The 13,409-nt window shown below is 48.2% G+C and overlaps 1 protein-coding gene across 1 annotated transcript in view; it reads left to right on the top strand.

Moving 5' to 3' along the window:
- The first annotated feature begins 7,852 nt into the window (after window positions 1-7,852).
- Window positions 7,853-13,409, top strand: part of LOC138354447 (uncharacterized PPE family protein PPE24-like) — a 6,104-nt gene continuing 547 nt past the window's right edge. The window contains exons 1-2 of the mRNA XM_069308638.1: window positions 7,853-7,871; window positions 8,073-8,441. Of these exons, the coding sequence (XP_069164739.1) occupies window positions 7,853-7,871; window positions 8,073-8,441 (388 nt within the window). The remainder of the gene's footprint in view (window positions 7,872-8,072; window positions 8,442-13,409) is intronic.

Genomic DNA, 13,409 nt, shown 5'->3' with positions numbered 1-13,409 from the left:
TGACTTGCCCCCTCTATACACCTGTCTTGCCCCCTCTATACACCTGACTTGCTCCCTCTATACACCTGACTTGCCCCCTCTATACACCTGTCTTGCTCCCTCTATACACCTATCTTGCCCCCTCTATACACCTGACTTGCTCCCTCTATACACCTGTCTTGCCCCCTCTATACACCTGACTTGCCCCCTCTATACACCTATCTTGCCCCCTCTATACACCTGACTTGCTCCCTCTATACACCTGACTTGCCCCCTCTATACACCTGTCTTGCTCCCTCTATACACCTATCTTGCCCCCTCTATACACCTGACTTGCTCCCTCTATACACCTGACTTGCCCCCTCTATACACCTGTCTTGCTCCCTCTATACACCTGTCTTGTCCCCTCTATACACCTGTATACACATAAAGGAAAATAAGTGTGATCTTGTCTAAATTCCAACTAGAAGAACTGCAGCTGATGGAGTTCCAGGTGCAGGGCCTTTTAAGGGGGAGATAATTTGGGGAGTGTCTCTGGGAAGCCTTTTGGAGATGTTATTTAAGGCAGGTGCTGCGCGATTCACCGTAGGGGCCTCGGGACAGCCTAGCACCGTCACCTAGACCAACTCCCACACCGTACCTGAGTATGACAGTGATTTGATGTTAATATATCACAAAGAAATATCACTGGAGTAGATTAAGACTCCATTTATCTTGCACCACATTATAGGTAATGCTAGTTGCAACCCCCTTGGTTAAGTCTGAAGTCCAACAGCTCCCTGACTAAGCCTGAAGCCCAGCTTCCTGGCCAAGCCTGAAGCCCAACCCCCTGACCAAGCCTGAAGCCCACCCACCCTGACCAAGCCTGAAGCCCAGCCCCCCTAACCAAGCCTGAAGCCCACCCACCCTGACCAAGCCTGAAGCCCACCCACCCTGACCAAGCCTGAAGCCCACCCACCCTGACCAAGCCTGAAGCCCAACCCCCTGACCAAGCCTGAAGCCCAACCCCCTGACCAAGCCTGAAGCCTTCAAAGCCACAGTCGTTCCGTCAATACCCAAGAGCACACAGCAGCTCTGACCGGCTCAAATGCCAACCCACCAGGTGTCCGCCTCTACTAATTAGCCCGCGGCTTGTCACATGAATAATGAAGAATGCAGTTTACCTGTTGAAGCCCCCTCTCCCTCCCTCCCCCCCCCCAAACACAAATGAGAAGCGCATTTTAGGCTTCGTAAATTATCTCATCAATAGTCCTGATTAAAAAATTTTTTTTGGTTTTGTAAATAGAGATGCGTATGTTAGAAGGATAGATAGATGACTATAGAGAGTTTAGCGTGGAACATAAGCTGGGGTTTTGTTGCATATTGTAGTGTTGATGTATACTCACTTAATTGTGCTTGCGGGGGTGGAGCTTTGGCTCTTTGGTCCCGCCTCTCAACTGTCAATCAACTGGTGTACAGGTTCCTGAACCTACTGGGCTCTATCATATCTACATTTGAAACTGTGTATGGAGTCAGCCTCCACCACATCACTGCCTGTGTACGCTTGTCTATGTCAGCTTGTTTCAAGCGTAGCAACAAATGCCAGCTTGTAACGAGCGTATAGGGCAATTGGTACACGTACATATGCAACATGCGTAACACCACAAGCGCGTGAAACGGACTGCGAGAAGAGAACCGTTGAGGTGAATTTTAATGTTACAACAGGATAGTTCCCGTTATTGGTGGAGAGGAAGCCTGTTAGTCTTATCGAGGTCTCTCTTAGACCAACTACTCACGCCCAACCACTTGGGCTGGACGGTAGAGCGACGGTCTCGCTTCATGCAGGTCGGCGTTCAATCCCCGACTGTCCACAAGTGGTTGGGCACCATACCCTTCCCCCCATCCCCCGTCCCATCCCAAACCCTTATCCCAATCCCTTCCAAGTGCTATATAGTGCAAATGGCTTGCCGCTTTTCCCTGACAATCCCCTCCCCAGGATACGACCCACAACAGTCAACTAACTCTCAGGTACCAATTTGCTGCAGGGTGAACAGCGGCATCAGATGTCCGAAAACGTCTCCAAACATCTCGCCCTGCCTAGGAATCGAACCAGAGTCGACCATCAAGTTACGAGTCCACTGCGCTAACCCCAGGAAAGGCGGGGCCAGGGAGCTATTGCTTGTTCCTATAAATACATCTAGGCACTTAAGTTTCTTAAGAGGTTAAAAGATTCGATTTTTTACGGAGTGGAAATTGAAGAGAACTGATTGGACCAATAGGGGAGATTGGCTCTGTGAGTCCACATACCTGTGAGTCCACATAGCCTGTGAGTCCACATAGCCTGTGAGTCCACATATCCTGTGAGTCTACATACCTGTGAGTCCACATAACCTGAGTCCACATATCCTGTGAGTCCACATATCCTTGTGAGTCCACATATCTTGTGAGTCCACATATCCTGTGAGTCCACATACCTGAGTCCACATATCCTGTGAGTCCACATATCCTGTGAGTCCACATACCTGTGAGTCCACATATCTTTGTGAGTCCACATATTCTGTGAGTCCACATATCCAGTGAGTCCACATACCTGTGAGTCCACATACCTGTGAGTCCATATACCTGTTGAGTCCACATATCCTGTGAGTCCACAAACCTGTGAGTCCACATACATGTGAGTCCACATATCCTGTGAGTCCACATAACCTGTGAGTCCACATAACCTGTGAGTCCACATATCCTGTGAGTCCACATATCCTGTGAGTCCACATACCTGTGAGTCCACATACCTGTGAGTACACATATCCTGTGAGTCTACATATCCTGTAAGTCCACATAACCTGTGAGTCCACATAACCTGTGAGTCCACATACCTGTGAGTCCACATATCCTGTGAGTCCACATACCTGTGAGTCCACATATCCTGTGAGTCCACATAACCTGTGAGTCCACATACCTGTGAGTCCACATACCTGTGAACTCACAGGTATGTTGGCATTGATCTGCATGTGTGTACAAGCTGGGGTCATTGATCTGGATATGTGTACAAGCTGGGCCATTGATCTGGATATGTGTACAAGCTGGGCCATTGATCTGGATATGTGTACAAGCTGGGGCCATTGATCTGGATATGTGTACAAGCTGGGCCATTGATCTGCATGTGTGTACAAGCTGGGGCCATTGATCTGGATATGTGTACAAGCTGGGGCCATTGATCTGGATGTGTGTACAAGCTGGGGCCATTGATCTGGATGTGTGTACAAGCTGGGGCCATTGATCTGGATATGTGTACAAGCTGGGCCATTGATCTGGGAGCGTGTTCACTCCGGAACATTGATCCGAGTGGTACATACAACCTGTATGCAGGATGTAACCATCCCGCATACAGAATTCAGGGTTTGCGTATTGCGTATGCATAAACATCGCCTGTAACATATACAGGTTGTATATGTATACGCCGCCAAGGGAATACTTTCTTTATGGGTGCGCGCGAATTCTCTTTAGACGCAAGGGGGGGGGACTCGTATATTTGACGCAAGGGGGGACCCGTATATTTGACGCAAGGGGGGACTCGTATATTTGACGCAAGGGGGGACCCGTATATTTGACGCAAGGGAGGACTCGTATATTTGACGCAAGGGGAGGACTCGTATATTTGACGCAAGGGGGGCCCGTATATTTGACGCAAGGGGGGGACTCGTATATTTGACGCAAGGGGGGGACTCGTATATTTGACGCAAGGGGGGCACCCGTATATTTGACGCAAGGGAGGACCCGTATATTTGACGCAAAGGGGCACCCGTATATTTGACGCAAGGGGGGACCCGTATATTTGACGCAAAGGGGCACCCGTATATTTGACGCAAGGGGGGGCCCGTATATTTGACGCAAGGGGGGGGACTCGTATATTTGACGCAAGGGGGGGCCCGTATATTTGACAGTGTGTCAGTCCTGTTTCCTAGCTCGTGTTGGCTGGTTCCTCCCATCTCTTGACTTATGGATAACTTTGGCTCGGCGTTGTATATTTATATGGATCGTATTGGGTCATATACTTAGGGTTTTGGGCGTGAATGTCAGGTTTATATGTTAATGATGCGATAAAACTGTCTCCTGTTGTGGGCGATTTATTGGGTCGCGACGTATTTGGTGAGTGTTTCTTTGTTGTGTGTGTGTGTGTGTGTGTTTGTTCATGGGATTGATGAACAACTAGAGAACACCTGGTGTAGTGTGTGTAGGTACGTAGTTGTGCTCGCGGGGGGGTTGAGCTCTGGCTCTTTGGTCCCCGTCTCTTAACTGTTAATCAACTGGTGTGTAGATTCTTGAGCCTACTGGGCTCTATTTAATTTATATTTGAAACTGTGTATTGAGTTTGGCGTGTGTGTGTGGGGTGGGGGGGGGGAGGGGGTTGATGGTTCAGGTGTGTGGGTGTGGTGTGTATAGTCATGTACTCATTTCGGCTTGAGCTTCAGTTCCTAAGCCCCAGACACATAACGTACAGTCCTCTGGAATGCTAGTTTCAGATCACTTTAGGTTCTGAAATAGAGTAGCTTGATTTTAATCTTTGAATGACGCCTTCTTTCGTCGCTTCCTTCCCAGGTCATTCCTTCCATCTTCATTGATAAAGATCTCTCTTAACATCCCTTGGACATATTTGGGGTTCGAACTTAGTTTTTCGGTGTAATCTTTTGATAGTTTGTTGTTCATATTAAAAAAATTCTTTATCATGGCTACCTCGTCGACTGTCATATCTCACATTATACTACTGCGTCGACTTCGAGTATTATATACGTAGTGAACATGTCTACCCTTTCTCTCTCTCCAGTGATGTACCCTTCAGCTCTGAGACCACTTTGATGGAAGACCTCTGAACTTAATCCAGCTTTGTTTTCTGTTTTATATTCTAAGTTGGCGCTGCTTATTCTAGACTTAGTCTAAGGTACGTGATATACCGATTTTATAATTACTCCGTGTTCATAATCATGATATGCTAGATTATGTTAGCTAATCTGGCATATGCAGTTTGACATTTTAAGGTGTATTCATGCCTTGGTAGACTAAGACATTGTACCATAAGAGTAAGACACTGCCCCTGTTACCTAGCAGTAAATTAGGTACCTGGGTGTTAGTCAGCTGTCACGGGCTGCTTCCTGGGGGTGGAGGCCTGGTCGAGGACCGGGCCGCGGGGACACTAAAAGCCCCGAAATCATCTCAAGATAACCTCAAGATAACCATCGTGTACTATTCGTACATGTGTTCAGGTTTTCATGCAACAATATTCTTCCTCTGTATTTACTCTCATTCCTTACACATTGTCGATAAACAAGCTATAAGCTGAAGTTTCTCTGAAGTTTACTCCATTTGTAAATAATGCCTGTCAGTTTAGTATCTGTGAGTGCAATTATTTTTGGATCCACCCTGTGTGTGTCTGTGGATTATATATTTTCACCTGATTTGCTTGTCCTCGAAGCCAGAGAGGAGTATACAGGGGTGCCCCAGGCACAGGTGCAAAGTGTCGAAGCGCAGGTAAAGTGAAACAAAATGATTGATGGAGTTGAGAGGGAGGTGAAAGATTGGGTGGAGGGGAGAGGAGTGGTTGGACAGGAGGATAAGGAAGCAGGGGAAGGGTGAAGGGTATTATCAGGAGGAACTACGCATGAGAGGGAAAGCACACATGAGGGATGCGTGCGTCTCCTCATGTTATGAAAAGTAATGTCCAACATAGCGCCTGGCCGCCCCATTACGCCAGTCTCCCCCCCACACCTCTCATTCCTCTACTCCACAAAAAACGAGACTCGCTCGTGTTAGCAACATGGCGGTCTCGTATTTCCCAACATGACACACGAGTTAATGGCGGGTTTCAGGTGTTATAATGCCCATGTTATCATACATATATTACAGCGGCAACTGTAACTTTATGAACCGTAGTCACCAGTGTCCGCGGGTCGTCAGAAGGGAAGGGGAGGGAGGAATATGCATGAGACGCAGATAAATTTGGGTAAAAATTCTCACTTCGGGATTTGAATTCATGCAATTTTCTGCTCCAGCATTAGGCTGAAATGATTTCTGCATTCATATTTACGACACAAGCAGCGTCCACACTCGCTGGGAATTTATGTGGGTGTAAAATCCAGCAATTTGTGGTGCTTATAGACTAATGGCATGGACAAATTTATTTAAAATTAAGACTGACATTTTTGTGATTTTAATTTTTTTTAAAAGATTATAAAATGGGTGTTTTTATTAAATATTCCACTGTAAGACTTTTGCCCAGCCAGAAGCGTTAATAATGCTGCTGTTTTGATATGACTAAACCACCACAATTGTTACGTTGGGGTCGATAATGATGTATTGAAGTGATATAGTGATATATATTGAAGTGGTATAGTGATATATATTGAAGTGATATATTGATATATATTGAAGTGATATAGTGATATATATTGAAGTGATATATTGATATATATTGAAGTGATATAGTGATATATATTGAAGTGATATAGTGATATATATTGAAGTGATATATTGATATATATTGAAGTGATATATTGAAGTGATATAGTGATATATATTGAAGTGATATAGTGATATATATTGAAGTGATATAGTGATATATATTGAAGTGATATAGTGATATATATTGAAGTGATATAGTGATATATATTGAAGTGATATAGTGATATATATTGAAGTGATATATTGATATATATTGAAGTGATATATTGATATATATTGAAGTGATATATTGATATATATTGAAGTGATATATTGATATATATTGAAGTGATATATATTGTGATGTATTATGGGATGGATATCTATACCCCTCTAGTGACCCCTGATATCGTCTACTGAGATGATATCAGCTAGAGAGGAATATTATTGCGCACTAACAGAACCATTCAAAGCTGGAGAAATTGCTGACCTGGAGAGCGTGCAGAGATCCTTTACTGCTTAGAATCCATTCAATAAAGCATCTAAATTATTGGGACCGACTAAAATGTTTAATTTTGTATTCTCTTGAGTGCAGGCGGGAGAGATACATAATAATTTACAAGTGGAAAATATTAGAGGGGCTGGTCTCAAACCTGCACACAGAAATAACACCACATGAGACCAGGAGGCATGGCAGGATGTGCAGAATACCACCGTTGAAGAGCAGAGGTGCAACAGGTACTCTGAGAGAGAACTCTATCAACATCAGAGGCCCGAGACTGTTCAACACGCTTCCACTACACATAAGGGACATAACTGGCCGACCCCTCACAGTGTTCAAGAGAGAACTATCAACATCAGAGGCCCGAGACTGTTCAACACACTTCCACTACACATAAGGGACATAACTGGCCGACCCCTCACAGTGTTCAAGAGAGAACTATCAACATCAGAGGCCCGAGACTGTTCAACACATTTCCACTACACATAAGGGGCATAACTGGCAGACCCCTCACAGTGTTCAAGAGAGAACTATCAACATCAGAGGCCCGAGACTGTTCAACACATTTCCACTACACATAAGGGGCATAACTGGCCGACCCCTCACAGTGTTTAAGAGAGAACTGGATAAGAATCTCCAAAGAATACCTGATCAACCAGGCTGTGACTCATACGTCAGGCTGCGAGCAGCCGCGTCCAACAGCCTAACTGATCAGTCCAGCAACCAAGAGGCCTGACCAGAGACAGGGCCGCAGGGACGTTGATCCTCGAAATCCTCAACAGGTAGGCAGGCAGGAGCATGAAGAAGCAAAGGAACCAATCAGCCAGTTCACAACCCCCCCCCCCCCCCCCCCACCAAAGACTCACAGCACGCACCAACTTTACGGGAATATTTTGAGGGGAAAAACAGCGTGCAAACGACGAGCCACAACAACCTAACCAAACCACACATCAGAAGGTGATGAAAGCACAGCGCTTCGGTAAGTCCTGGACCATTAAAAAGTTGCCTTGAGAATGGTCCAGGACGGACCGAAACGTCGTCGTCGTCCCTTCACTTTCTGAAGAAAATGCTTAGTCTTATCATACTTTTATTGGAGGTGCTTTTGATGGGGGAGAAAATAATATTTTGTGCGGATAAATACAATATATTGTATGCGTCGTGTAGTTATTGTATATTGTAGTTCCCAGCGGCACTACACTAGTTCATATTGTTCCAGCCCTCACTGTACCAGCCCTCACTGTACCAGCCCTCACTGTACCAGTATTCACTGCACCAGCCCTTACCGTACCAGCCCTCACTGTACCAGCCCTCACTGTACCAGCCCTCACTGTACCAGTATTCACTGCACCAGCCCTCACTGTACCAGTATTCACTGTACCAGCCCTCACTGTACCAGTATTCACTGTACCAGCCCTCACTGTACCAGTATTCACTGCACCAGCCCTTACCGTACCAGCCCTCACTGTACCAGCCCTCACTGTACCAGCCCTCACTGTACCAGCCCTCACTGTACTAGCCTTCACTGTACTAGTTCACACAGGACCAGTTCGTAAGCTCTAAGACACTCAATAATGATGAATCACGTCCTACGTAAGATCTGGGAAGTTCCCGCCCTTCATAAACACGCCTTAAAATACAGTGGTCAAACCTGCTGTAAGATTTGTGCACCTGTGTGTCTTTGGTACCTGTGTGTTTCGTACCTGTGTGTTTGGTACCTGTGTGTTTGGTACCTGTGTGTTTGGTACCTGTGTGTTTGGTACCTGTGTGTTTAGAACCTGTGTGTTTGGTACCTGTGTGTTTCTGTGTGTTTGGTACCTGTGTGTTCCTGTGTGTTTGGTACCTGTGTGTACCTGTGTGTTTGGTACCTGTGTGAACCTGTGTGTTTGGTACCTGTGTGTACCTGTGTGTTTGGTACCTGTGTGTTCCTGTGTGTTTGGTACCTGTGTGTACCTGTGTGTACCTGTGTGTTTGGTACCTGTGTGTACCTGTGTGTACCTGTGTGTTTGGTACCTGTGTGTTCCTGTGTGTTTGGTACCTGTGTGTACCTGTGTGTACCTGTGTGTACCTGTGTGTTTGGTACCTGTGTGTACCTGTGTGTTCCAGTGTGTTTGGTACCTGTGTGTACCTGTGTGTTTGGTACCTGTGTGTTCCTGTGTGTTTGGTACCTGTGTGTACCTGTGTGTTTGGTACCTGTGTGTTTGGTACCTGTGTGTTTGGTACCTGTGTGTACCTGTGTGTTTGGTACCTGTGTGTTCCTGTGTGTTTGGTACCTGTGTGTACCTGTGTGTTTGGTACCTGTGTGTTTGGTACCAGTGTGTTTAGTACCTGTGTGTTTGGTACCAGTGTGTTCAGTACCTGTGTGTTCACCGCCAGTGTGTTCACTACCTGTGTGTTCACCACCTGTGTGTTCAGCCCCTGTGTGTTTAGCACCTGTGTGTTTGGTACCTGTGTGTTCAGCACCTGTGTGTTCAGCACCTGTGTGTTCAGCACCTGTGTGTTCAGCACCTGTGTGTTCAGCACCTGTGTGTTCACCACCTGTGTGTTCACCACCTGTGTGTTCACCACCTGTGTGTTCACCACCTGTGTGTTCACCACCTGTGTGTTCACCACCTGTGTGTGTTTGCTACCTGTGTGTTCAGCACCTGTGTGTTCACCACCTGTGTGTGTTCACCACCTGTGTGTTCAGCACCTGTGTGTTCACCACCTGTGTGTTCACCACCTGTGTGTTCACCACCTGTGTGTATTCACCACCTGTGTGTTCACCACCTGTGTGTTCACCACCTGTGTGTTCACCACCTGTGTGTTCACCACTTGTGTGTTCACCACCTGTGTGTATTCACCACCTGTGTGTTCACCACCTGTGTGTATTCACCACCTGTGTGTTCACCACCTGTGTGTATTCACCACCTGTGTGTTCACCACCTGTGTGTATTCACCACCTGTGTGTTCACCACCTGTGTGTGTTCACCACCTGTGTGTGTTCACCACCTGTGTGTTCACCACCTGTGTGTATTCACCACCTGTGTGTTCACCACCTGTGTGTTCACCACCTGTGTGTTCACCACCTGTGTGTGTTCACCACCTGTGTGTGTTCACCACCTGTGTGTTCACCACCTGTGTGTTCACCACCTGTGTGTTCACCACCTGTGTGTATTCACCACCTGTGTGTTCACCACCTGTGTGTTCACCACCTGTGTGTGTTCACCACCTATGTGTTCTTAAAACTCTTACTTCCTCTCACTCTTGACTCTTGTTCTCCCAGAACGTCTAACAATGCACGGAGATCCTTCCCTTAACACCTGACCCCCAAAACAGGTGAACTCCTCCTCCTGAAAGTCCTTGCTCATCCCAAGGGGAACAATGATGTCATTCACTGCCTCCAGAATCCCCTTGGGCACGCCCACGACCCACGCCCACCCACGCCCACACGTAGGATGATGGGCGTCAGCGCTTTCTTTAAGAGCTCTAGTCCCCTACGCCTTATAATACGGGTTTTTTCGTCAGGGTTTCTTTCCGCCCTCGAGCGGTGATTGGTTGATTGGGTCCACCATACACCAGCGACCATACTGGGGGGACCATACACCAGCGACCATACTGGGGGACCATACACCAGCGACCATACTGGGGGGGCTATACACCAGCGACCATACTGGGGGGGCTATACACCAGCGACCATACTGGGGGGCTATACACCAGCGACCATACTGGGGGGGCTATACACCAGCGACCATACTGGGGGGACCATACACCAGCGACCATACTGGGGGGGCTATACACCAGCGATTATACTGGGGGGACCATACACCAGCGACCATACTGGGGGGGCTATACACCAGCGACCATACTGGGGGGGCTATACACCAGCGACCATACTGGGGGGGCTATACACCAGCGACCATACTGGGGGGCTATACACCAGCGACCATACTGGGGGACCATACACCAGCGACCATACTGGGGGGGCTATACACCAGCGACCATACTGGGGGGCTATACACCAGCGACCATACTGGGGGGGGCTATACACCAGCGACCATACTGGGGGGACCATACACCAGCGACCATACTGGGGGCCCATACACCAGCGACCATACTGGGGGGACCATACACCAGCGACCATACTGGGGGGGCCCATACACCAGCGACCATACTGTAACAACCATACACCAGCGACCATACTGGGGGACCATACACCAGCGACCATACTGGGGGACCATACACCAGCGACCATACTGGGGGACCATACACTAGCGACCATACTGGGGGACCATACACCAGCGACCATACTGTAACAACCATACACCAGCGACCATACTGGGGACAACCATACACCAGCGACCATACTGTAACAACCATACACCAGCGACCATACTGTAACAACCATACACCAGCGACCATACTGGGGGAACCATACACCAGCGACCATACTGTAACAACCATACACCAGCGACCATACTGGGGGAACCATACACCTATACATCTTACCTTCAATACCATTATCCCCCTAGCCACATAACCCAGCCTCATACATGCTCATGTATATACCCTCCTCCCCTATTCCCCCCCCACCTAGCCCTTATACCTAGCCTCCTCCCTAGCCCTTCACCTATCCCCCCCCCCACCTCTCCTAGTCCACCATCACCCCTTCACCCCCATCTCTCCCCTCCTCCCCACCACACTCCTCCAAGCAACAAATCGCCCCCAAGGTGCTCACGCTTTTTCTCCCCCCCCCCCAACCCCCTAAACCCCCACCCCATCAACCCCCCCCCCAACCCCCTAAACCCCCACCCCATCAACCCCCCCCCCAACCCCCTAAACCCCCACCCCATCAACCCCCCCCCCCTCCCAGGGTCCTGGGGTGCGTGTCGGCATGTAGAACTATTGAAACCACAGCGTGAGACGTGAGGGCCTTTTTTTTTTTTTTTTTAGGGGGTACAGGAAGGGTGTTAAGACCGATTATGAATTGTTGTATTCCCAAGTGGTTCCGTAACTCCAGCCGCCACCACTGTACCGTAATGACTGACTGGCTTGCCGGACCTAAGGTACTTATCATGGAGTGCAATAGGCCAAATGGGATGGTACCATAGTGGAGAACATCAGAGCATTACTGGAGGCCGCTTCTGGGAAGAACAGAGCGCGTCTCCTAGCTGCGCAAGCGCCCCATGCTGGGGACTTCCTGTTGGCAGTCTCTAATTCCGCCTTGAGCACCCGCCTGGACCATCGGACACTAACTACTGGTGTTGCTCTGCGCCTTGCCGCCCCCTATCTCGACCGAACACCGGTGTATTTGCGGCCATGCACGGGCGGACCAATACGGCACCCATGGTCTGACTGTCGTAAGACACAAGGGAAAAGATTGCCAGACATGAAGCAGGTGAGGAGATGATGACAGCTCTGACGTGATAACGTGATAACAGCTGTTACGTAACGAGGTGTTGACAGCTTGTTCGTCGCGTCCGGTATTTAGCAAGGTTACAACGCCATCAGGTCATCTTGTCTTCACATAGGCTGGTTGAGGGGATGTCAGGTCATCTGATCTCCCAGTGACGTCCCGTGAACCTATGGACGGAACCAATCAGATGATGAGCTAAGGCAGGAACTGCATTCTGATTGGTGTATCTATATATGTAGACACACCGCATGCAGGGGGGCTCACATATTGCGTGAGTGCACATGTTGCGTGAGTGCACATATTGCGTGAGTGCACATATTGCGTGAGTGCACATATTGCGTGAGAGCACATATTGCGTGAGTGCACATATTGCGTGAGAGCACATATTGCGTGAGAGCACATATTGCGTGAGAGCACATATTGCGTGAGTGCACATATTGCGTGAGAGCACATATTGCGTGAGAGCACATATTGCGTGAGAGCACATATTGCGTGAGAGCACATATTGCGTGAGTGCACATATTGCGTGAGAGCACATATTGCGTGAGTGCACATATTGCGTGAGTGCACATATTGCATTGTTGCGTTTGCAGGACGAGTAATGATTATACTCACAGAATAAAGACAATACTCAAACCATATAAGTAGGATTAAAAGTAATTAATAAACTAAGTTACTTTAAAGTTACACCCGATTAAATCAGTGTTGTAATCCTTCTCCCTCAAATATAACTCCGTTGTCCAATATTGATGGGGGCGAGAGAGTCTATAATTCCCTGCTTAACAGCTTAAGGGGGACTCGTAGCCTGGTGGAAAGCGCGCAGGACTCGTAATTCTGTGGCACGGGTTCGATTCCCGCACGAGGCAGAAACAAATGGGCAAAGTTTCTTTCACCCTGAATGCCCCTGTTACCTAGCAGTAAATAGGTACCTGGGTGTTAGTCAGCTGTCACGGGCTGCTTCCTGGGGGTGGAGGCCTGGTCAAGGACCGGGCCGCGGGGACACTAAAGCCCCGAAATCAACTCAAGATAACCTCAAGCTTGGGCTTAGGACACGACCAATAATCCGGCGGAACTCGCTTGGATTCTGTGCTGTTGCTCCAAGCACTTTACTCTGGTTAATGATCA

This window comes from Procambarus clarkii, chromosome 63 (assembly GCF_040958095.1).
Source record: "Procambarus clarkii isolate CNS0578487 chromosome 63, FALCON_Pclarkii_2.0, whole genome shotgun sequence".
NCBI classification, from domain to species: Eukaryota; Metazoa; Arthropoda; class Malacostraca; order Decapoda; family Cambaridae; genus Procambarus; species Procambarus clarkii.
The sequence above is the reverse complement of the archived record's forward strand: the minus strand, read 5'-3'. Positions and strand labels throughout refer to the sequence as shown.